General features: G+C 37.4%; 1 protein-coding gene across 2 annotated transcripts in view; it reads left to right on the top strand.

Annotated features, from left to right (window-relative positions):
• GLCCI1 (glucocorticoid induced 1) overlaps positions 1-9136 on the top strand; it is a 92660-nt gene extending 83524 nt beyond the window's left edge. For both annotated transcript variants that reach the window (XM_024205641.3, XM_024205640.3), the window contains exons 7-8: positions 4979-5099; positions 6215-9136. In XM_024205641.3, coding sequence (XP_024061409.1) covers positions 4979-5099; positions 6215-6563 — 470 coding nt within the window. In that variant the 3' untranslated portion in view covers positions 6564-9136. The remainder of the gene's footprint in view (positions 1-4978; positions 5100-6214) is intronic.
• The last annotated feature ends 770 nt before the right edge of the window (positions 9137-9906 follow it).

The raw sequence follows: 9906 nt of genomic DNA, 5'->3' as shown, positions 1-9906 counted from the left end.
TGGAGTCCTGGGCGGCAGTTAGGGGCAGGGGTCCCAGGAGGGGGCAGTCAGGGGACAAGGAGCAGGGGGAGGGTTGGGGTTCTGAGGGGGGCGGGGAGTGGAAGGGGCGGGGCTAGGGCAGGACGGGGGCGGGGCTAGGGCAGGACGGGGGCGGGGCTCCTCCCGTCCTCTTTTTTTCCGTGCTGAAATATGGTAACCCTACTTTTCTTGAATGATTTAGTGATAAGTATTCACTTTTAAGTACTACTTGGAAGCTGCAGAATGGTGCTGTAAACTGGGTGCCCCAAGCAACATGCGGATAGAGGTGCCATCTTTTCAGTGAAATTTACTAAAAGTCCCATTGCATTTTCACAAAGACTTAATGTCCTGGCTAAATTCCAGTTTGAGTAACTATATTCTGTCTACCTGGATTGTATAGTCTGCACCCAAAGTTTCAATTTTATATAGTATTCTGATAAACCTCCTGGGCTAAATGTTTTAGTGTTCTGTACACTATTACTTAGTTTGTATATTCCATCCCAGTATTAGCTGCACTACAGTGATGGCTGTTCAAAGGACTCCTTTATATATGGAACTGTATCCTGCAATCCTGTCTTGGCCAAAACTCCCATTTAATTCTCTTTTAGTGGGAGATTTGGCTAAATAAGGACTGCAGAATCTGGCTCATGGTTTGTAAGGGTTTTATAAAGTGCATGGAGAGACTACAAGCAGAAAGGCACTTTTTTGTATAAATAAAGAATACCATTTGTTTTTTAATTGGAAAGGCTTTTTTAACCTATCAAAACAAAGAGTAATCCTGAGGGTCATTAGCAGAGTTTTTTGTTTTCCAGTTGTCCATTTGCCACTCAAAATTAGTAGTTAAACTTTGCAGGTTATCTCTTACATCTGTCCCTTTTGTGTAAGTACTGTCACAGGACGGTATTATCATTGTTGAAACATATCTAGATTAAAAAACATTTTGTTACATATTTAATCTGTGTGTTTTTATTAGTGAAAATAATCATATTGTTTAATAGTTGGTTAAATCATAAACATTTTCTAAATCATAAGCATAAAACTGCATTCAAAATGTCTAAATTTTAAGTTTATAGTTGTGTAACTTGGAACTCCTGCCAGACAAAACTGTTTGCCAAGGCAATCTTCATTGTAGTAATAGTGAAAAAAATGAATTTAAGTGTTACATCTTACTGTTTCCTATTAATCTTCTACCACTGCCGCCTTAATGAAATGTGATTCGTTCGTTTACTAAAATTGTAGGCTTTTAACTGCCAACACTGCAGATTCAGCCCAATACATGAAAAAATTAAGCAGTGTTCACCATTCCTCATGTAACTTCATCAGCAGTAAGTCTTCTGGTACTGGAAATATAACTGACAATGTTGTTGATACTGTTCCAAGGAGAGCAGAATTGAGCTTGCTCTTCTGTGGCATTGTTGGCTTTGCAGCACTGACAATATTAAAAACTTGTGTCGATAAACTAAGCATATGTTACTCAAAACGGGAAAGATACAAAGATACATCTGAACCATATTTTGCAGCAGCAAAATCAGTGTTGACAGCTAACAGTCCTATGAAAAATGGAGGGGAAATATGATTTGAAACTTTCAGTCACCATGCAAGCTATTTAGTGGTATTTAAAAAACATTTTAGAAATTTCAAAAAGTTATCCGTGTTACACGTGCTTGACGGTACAGAGGCAGAGCAGCCATTCAGAGTAGCTAAGAAATGACATGAGGAATCTGGAACCTTGATCTGGTTAAGATCCGATACGGAGGTACAGTATGCTTGTTTCGTTGACGTATGCTTGTAGAGCACACCCCACTAGCTGTTGAATGGAGATAAAATAATGACTTCTTTGAAAGAAACCATGCATCCCTGCCTCCCAAAGGGATGGTGTTTGGAAAGAAATATTTGCAGGTTTATTAAAATACACATTACTTATTTTTTTAATATTAGAATTACAGTTGAGGTTTCTGAACTTTATTACTGAAGGTATCTACTTCACTAAAAACTTTACCATATGAGATTCTGGCACAACTGAAGACCAGTTTAAGAAACTGTAAAGACTGTCCTTCCTGCTTTAAATACTCTATAATTACAGGGTTGTGATTTTGTTTCCACAGCCCTGGAAAAAAAACTTATTAAGGTTTTATGAAATGAAGCACAAAGCACATACTGTGTGATTCACTTCATAAGCATATGTATTCTTCAGACATCAAAATCACACATTCTGTCCAAAATGAAAGGCTTGCTATTCTGTAAGTAACACACACACCCATTAGCTTGTGTTAGCTTGTTAATCATCCCCCTACTTCATATCTACCCTTAGATATTAATACACTTTTACCAATTTACTTACTTACTTTGTCCTATAACAGTTTCAAGCAAACAAATCCAAACATGCTAAAAATTTGATCAATTGATGAGCTGCTAAACAGGATTGTAGATCTTCTTAAAATTGACTAAATTCTGAATTCAGCTGTTATCTCTCTTAGGTTTACGTCTACAGTTTTCCATTGATTGGTGCAATGAACAGTAATACAGTCTCATTTCCAAACAGATTTTAGGTGGAAACCTGGATCTTCAATTTTAAATGCTAGAAGAGGAGGAATGAACACAGGATTACATTCCATCACCCACATTTCAGTCTACTCTTCCTGTTCTGGGTTCAACATATGACCTTTTTATATGGGTCAGCCATGCTGGCCAAGAATTGGAAAGATTCTAAAAGGATCTTGACACTGTCAACTTGACAAATCATACTACTGTTTGGAAGCTTTTTACCTATCTTGTTACAGGTAACACCTAATATCCTGTAACTAAAAAGTCCATTCAGACTGTTGAGGGAGAAACAGTGAAACAGGCTGTGCAGAAGTGCTGTTAAGGAAGTAAAGAAACTGGAAAAAAATTTCCTCAAATCAGTTGCAGTACTGTTAAAGGGAAGTGTGGCTAAGTTGGTAGTGTCCGTTAAAAATGAAATAGTGATCTATCAAAACACCTAACATTTAAATTCAGTATCTTATATTTATGAGCGATGATTATATCGGAACTTTTGCAGACTCTTTTGTGGGTTCTCAAAGTGGACTTAAAATGAATTCATTGAGTTTCTGCATGGGATATGGGGAGTCTGTGCTAGTGGATCACAGTGCAAGATGGTGGCCTCAGTTAGTAGATTTTCCCATGTTGTTTCTGCTGGTCTTTCATACAACAGGGGAAAATAAAACATTCAAAAATAGGAAAATGTGTATGTGAACCCACAGAAATTGTCTGGGGAACTCAGACAGGTACAGAAATGGAAATTACTCTTAGGGTGGGATTCGCAAGCAGAACTTCGGTGCCCTTCAGCCTATTGAAATTCAAAATCCTGAGGTAAGTGCCCAGGCTCTCTGTACAATGTGTGGGGAGAGCAAGATGCCGTAAAAGGGGATTTACAAAAGCCAGTGTGCTGAGTGGGGAGCTGCCTAAACTAGCCAGTGGGAACTGCTGAGGAGAAGGGGTCTGGCCTAAGCCCTGCCCCTCCCAGGGAGTTAGGTGCCTATCTCTGGGCCAGAGGAAAGCATCTTCTTCCGCTTGGGATTCACAGCCATGAACCCTCTCCTGGAGTTAAGTGCCAAAGCCAGGTTAGTGTTTTGTCTTCAAAAATATTTGTGGTGGGGCCCCCTTATAGCCTTTAGTCTAGTGGTTAGGCCCTCAGCCAAGACGTCAGAAACCTCCATTCTGCCTGATCTGTAGCAGGGACTTGATCTTGAATCTCTCACCTCCCAGGTGAGTCTCCTAATCACTTTTGAATCCCATCCTTAACTCCTTTTTTGAAACTGACTAGATTTCAAGTTGACATTGTCTCTTTAACTATGACATTCCATTTTCATGATGAACCAGGATGGGGAATGTTAGCTCTGCCTCCCATGCTACCAGTATCACAAAGACCACTTAACAGCAAGGTGGATGTCTCCCCAAGAAATTCCTCAAATTCCAGTGGGAAACATATTAATATTTAAAACATTTTAATTTCTCACTGCAATAAAAGCTTTTTATGCTAGATGTTGTTAAACAGCCAAGATGAGAAAAATAGGTAATTTTCTTTTTAATCAGACAACATGAACCCTTTGAGTTCACCCCCATATATTAAACATCATCCTGTTGCACCTACCAGACTATTTCAATATGAGTCTTTACTTTCTGACAAATCAGAGAGACAGAAAAACCTGCTCAGTATCTCAGGTATATCAGCTCTATATGGTTCTATTGTTCACTTTTATAATAGGAACAGTGAAACTGTGAAGAAAATAAGAGGTTAATAAAAAACACCCATATCATACAGTTGGTGCTTAGAAGGAAGAGTACAAAGAATGTTAAAAACTTTACTTTATTATAGGTATTAAAAAGCTAAATTATGCAGCCAGATTATGCAGGCAAGGTTGGAGGGAGGAATCTGTATCTGTATTACAAACCTGTTTCATTTTCTTTAACTCCTGTGCTACTCAGGAGGCTATTGAGGGCAATGTTTCTGCTAAGGACTGTAGGTTTTTAATGAAGTATATGCTGTATACATTCATTTTCAATTACCATGTTTATGCAATGAGAAGGCATACAGAACTCCACATTATCATAACCACTTGTAATTCTTCTGCATGTGCTATACATATTCTCCTGTTCATTTACATTTTTTGAAATACATAATAAAGAACTTATTTGTTTCCAGGATTACAGCTCTGCTTTATTCAATCTGCAGTGTTCTGGATAAAAATATCCTCCTATTATGTGCTGTTGTATGGTAGATTACTGCTGCACTGAAGCTTTTATTCAGAAGAAATGTGCTATACAAGGGTGTTAGAAATAGTCTGCAATAAAGGAAGCATTGTGGTAGAGGCGAACTGGCATTAGAGGCTAAGTTGTGAAAAAGGCATCTTGTTTGGAAATCAAATTTAATGAAAAAGCACTCTCAATCACTAGTAATATAACTGCTTTAAATTTTCAGACAGTGGGAGTAGCTCACCGTTGCCCAAGTATGCCTCATCTCCCAAACCAAACAACAGCTACATGTTCAAACGAGAGCCCCCAGAGGGATGTGAGCGAGTGAAGGTCTTTGAGGAAATGTCGTAAGTAATGCTTTTTATATCAGCTGGTATCTGCAAAGCAGTAAACCTTTTTACTGAACCTATTCAATTGCAGATGAATAAACTACTCCAGCTGATGAGTTTTGCAGGAGCAAGCTGTTCTTAGAGAGTTTGAACAGGCAAAAAAATTGAAGTGTTCATGTTGGCTTGAAGGGGAATGGAGTATTTTATGCTTGAACTTTTTAATGTGTTTATAAAAGACAAACAAGAAAAGAGAGACAAAGAAAACATGGAATACTTAGTTTTAAAATAGTATGTCCAGCATTTATAAATCCCCTTTCTTTATAATCCTATCAGTTTGTGTTCATGTTATAAAATGTTCCTGGCTTAAAAGAAAATGCTGGGAGCAGGCAGTTTTTGTCAGTCAGTATTGAGCTATATTTTGACATGTGTAAAACATATATATACAAAATGAAAGGGAATGTGTACAAAGTAGATACAGACTTAGCAAATTTACGATAGAGGGTTTGCCTAGTAGTTTTGGGGTACCACTGTGTGCTATTGTGCAAGAGACCAGAATTTAAACTCTTGGCCTTCACCTCTTTTTCCCTAGACCAGCAGTACTGTGGCTATGCTGTAGGTTGCATACACATAGCTCCTGTGGATGGAAGGAGCCAGGAGGGCATGTTCTGCTCCAGTAGCATTCCCTGCTGGCAAAGGAGCAGTGTTGTTGGGTTCTGGAGGAAGACTCTAAACCAATATCTGGATTTGAGGAAAGGAGAATTTTATCTTATGGAGTTTCTCAAAAAAGGGATTTAATACTCCTAAATATATGCTGCTGTTTCAATATTTTTTGTCAAACTAAAATTTCTAAGTTCATCATCATGATATTTTTCCATGTGCATACGTACTGTAGATTTTATTGCGGAAAGCTGCATGTTGTCCAATGGTATCCAGTCACTTTTATTATAAATACTGTTTTAATGCTGTGGATCAAACAGTTAACTGACTACCAATATGGAAGATGTTTGCCCCTTTATGTCCAATTAACCCCATTCCTTGTCATTCACATATTAGCAATTTGTAAAACTACAAAACCTGTTCACATAGTAAACTTTTTCAGTTTGTCAGGTATATAATAATTTGTCTCGTTGTAGGTCTCGTCAGCCTGTCTCAGCCCCGCTCTTTTCATGCCCTGACAAAAACAAGGTTAATTTCATCCCAACCGGATCAGCTTTCTGTCCTGTAAAACTTCTGGGTCCCCTACTACCTGCTTCTGACCTGACTCTCAAGAACTCTCCAAACTCTGGTCAAAGCACAGCTTTGAGCACTCTGACTGTTGAGCAGCTTTCATCTCGGGTCTCCTTCTCATCTCTGTCAGATGACACCAGCACAATGGACTCTACAGAGGTCTCAGTACAACAGGCATCCCAACAGCAGCAGCCGCTTTTGCAGGAACTTCAGACTGAAGAACTCTCCTCTCCTCAGAGCTATGTGATAATCTAGACCAAGGTGGAGCAGGCCTCTGCCCTGAAACAAGGACTGGGGAGTCTATACTAATACATCTGCATGGAGTGGCAACCTTTTCAGAACAAAACAAATACTTCTCAGCATCTTAAAAATATCTCAACGCTGTTCTTGGCAGGGACAGAACTCATATTCAGCATTTTTTTGTGAAAAAGCAGTAATGCTTGCAAAAACCGTGTATCATTAAGCATTTAAGTGGAGACTATGCATTTCCTAGTATGACCAGATTAGTACTGTGTCTTGTGTTCTGTTTCAAATTCTACAGTATAAATAAGCTCTGTATCAAAAAAGTTGCCTGTCTGAATAGAAAATGTCTTGCTGTGTTGTGTCCTATGGAAAATACTGTACTTCAGGATTATGTTTACAATTGATCCAGGTGTTTATGTTTCTAACTTCTGTAATACATACAATGCAAAAAAAAATAAAAAATGGCCACAACAGTTGCACAGTGCCCGCCCTATGGCCTAGCTTCAGGTACTTCTCTCGAAGTCTAAACTCAGGTAACTTGGAATGTATATCATATTGGGATATAAAATATTTTACAGCTAAAAAGCTAAAGAGGGAACATCACTCTTTTGCCTTTCCTTATTTTATGCATTAATATTTCCTCATTACATTCCACTTTCTTGGAATAAGTGCATTCAAATCCAGGAGAATGATGACCCTGGACATGGGTGAACATGAGGAGAACCAGCAAATCGGTGATGTACAACATCACTTTGTCATGTGGTTACAAGTAAAACAACTGTTGCATTTACTGTCATTTCAATATATGTAAAATGTGGCATTTAAAGGTTTCAGGTGTTGCTCAGTTAATGACTGTTAAGCTGTTGCAAATAAAGTGTTCAGTACTAGGCTGTACATAAGAAACATTCCATGTTTTGTGTGAAAGGATTTTAAAAGACAAGAATGTTTTTGTTTAATTTCAGAAAATTCATTGAGGTTTCACAGGGGTTGGTGGGGATTTCCTCTCATGTTTATGTTGGCAGTTAAGGATGTTAAGGCAGTTAAGCTACTGTTACCATCTAAGAGTCGAATTAATGTTTAGTTTCTCTTCTGGAAATGTTCATTCATTTGCTGGTTGGAAATTAGGTTTCTCGGATTTTATCAAGCAACATGAGCAGCATTCTATTTGCATAGTGAATAATTCTACTTTTGGACTAAAATCCAAAGGGAGCAACTGGATGTTTTAAAAGAGGCGAGAAGCAATAGTTTGCCTAATCAGAGCTTCTCATAGTACCCTCATTTACTTAAATTACTACTGTATAAAGCTTTTGCAGTTAAAATGTGTGTAAGAAACCCTAGTCAAATAGTTTTGGGCTTGCAGGCTGGTCACCTTCTCAAAAATAGTACATAGCAAGAACTGTTTCCTAATATTCTTACTGTGCTGGAACGGCAAAAGCATTGCTTTCAAAGATAATTTCCTGTGCTACAAAGAGGAGCCCAAAGGCAGAATAAACTTGATGTTCTTGCTCTGTTGGTTTCAGCTCAGTGGAATTAGGTTTATGTTGTCTGCTCAAGAGAATGTGGTTTACCTTTTCCCAGGAATTGAAGAGATTAGCCACCTGCAGCTACTGCAGCATTTAAATTCATGCCATTGTTTTTTTTTTTTTTTCTTTTGAAGAGGAATTGTGGGAAAAGACTAAGATAGCACCACCAATAACTACTGGCAAAATTGGGGGGAAATATCCTGCCATTGTGTATTCTTTTGAGATAAAGCAGCCCAATTCCCTTCCTGTTTCTGAACGTTTTGTTCGTATTCTGTTACAAGGTGTAAACCTGCAGCTTGTAAAACAGTCAATGCTCCGACTGTAGGGTGGAGCTGCAAAGAGAGTGTAAGGGGGAGGTCGGTTTTTCTTTTTACCATTTTCGCGTGAAGAACCTTTTTGAAGCCCTCACACAGCAACAGCCATCTTGAACCCTACTAATCTCAGGCCTTGGTGAAAACACTATATATTTTGTAGCTTTAGTTAAAGGAAAAAAATTAACCTGTTCTGTGATGTAAGTGCAAATTTGTTCTAATGTTTTACATTCTAGATTAACATTGCAATATGGTGACCTTTCTATGCTCTGGTAGTGTCCAAATATGAATCTGTAGTTTCAGTTGTTGGTGTTAGGATTCCAGAAAGATTAAAAAAAAAAGTGATTTTTAGATCCATGATGAACTCTGATGTACTGTATTTACAGTGACATTACATGCTCATTTAATTTTCCATGAGAAACTAAATATTAATTGTGTTGCACATTTGTTCTTAGCGTATTTGAAGGTTTTGAACCAAATGTGTTAAAGTTAATGCTTTGCCATGTAAATTTCCCAGCAGTTGTTGATCTCAAATGTATCGTACATCCAGCTGTAGAAATTTGTCAAATATTGTTTAAAGTTTTGTACATAGCTGTACTGTTATTTCTAGCCACTGTGCTGAACAGTATTCGAGTTATCACACAATATTGCTTTGCACAAGGAAATGTGTGGCTTTTGTTTTGTATTTTTTCAGTATAGAAGTTCCTGTGTCTTATTTAAATAAAGTTATTAGTAAAAATTTAAGGACACAGTAGTAGTGGTTCATGTATTTGGCTTGGAAATGATATGTGAAACACTAAAGAATTAAGTTTATTTAGTATTATTCCAAGTATTTCTATAACAACAACGATCCATACTAAGTGAGTAGCCTATCTCTACCACTGGTGTTTCAACCTGTTATGGTTCTAGTTGACATGGAAGTAATCTCATACATATTGGTTTTGCTCAACATTTGCTCCAGGGGATACAAAGCAACTAAAAATACTAGTTAATTTCTGCAAATTGTAATGAAATATTTAAAAAAAAAAAAACCATTAGAAACTCCCTGCTTATCCACTGCCAAGTTTACAATATGCATAATGTTCAGACGTATCTATGAAAGCTATTTAGATGTTTCATAGGAGACTAAACTAGAAGAGCCTTTAAGAAAGAATGTGCTAGAAACCTACTCATATAAAGCCACCAGCAACTAGATAATCTTGGTTTCAGGCCATTTTGTTGGAGTCAAATAGTTGTTTTTTGATTTGAAAAACAACTTTCTATATACAAAAAATTGAGTATGTAAGCACAAATCCTCAAAAGTTCACTGTTCACTAAACTGCCATAGAAATAAGAAAATTTCAAATCATCTTGAGAAATTAACAACTGGAGAGCTAAATGAATATTTAGTTAAAAATACTTTCTCATTGTGGTAAATTAGATTTTTCAACTTGAAAATTTTTAAAATCCTCAACTATGTGCTTAGTATGTTAATTGAAATTCATAATGGCTGAAGGGGTAGAAATACAAAAAAAAATCCCA

The sequence above is a fragment of the Terrapene carolina genome, unplaced genomic scaffold (genome assembly GCF_002925995.2).
Source record: "Terrapene carolina triunguis isolate 2854851 unplaced genomic scaffold, T_m_triunguis-2.0 Scaffold84, whole genome shotgun sequence".
Taxonomy (NCBI): domain Eukaryota; kingdom Metazoa; phylum Chordata; order Testudines; family Emydidae; genus Terrapene; species Terrapene triunguis.
This window is presented reverse-complemented; position numbering and strand designations above follow the sequence as displayed.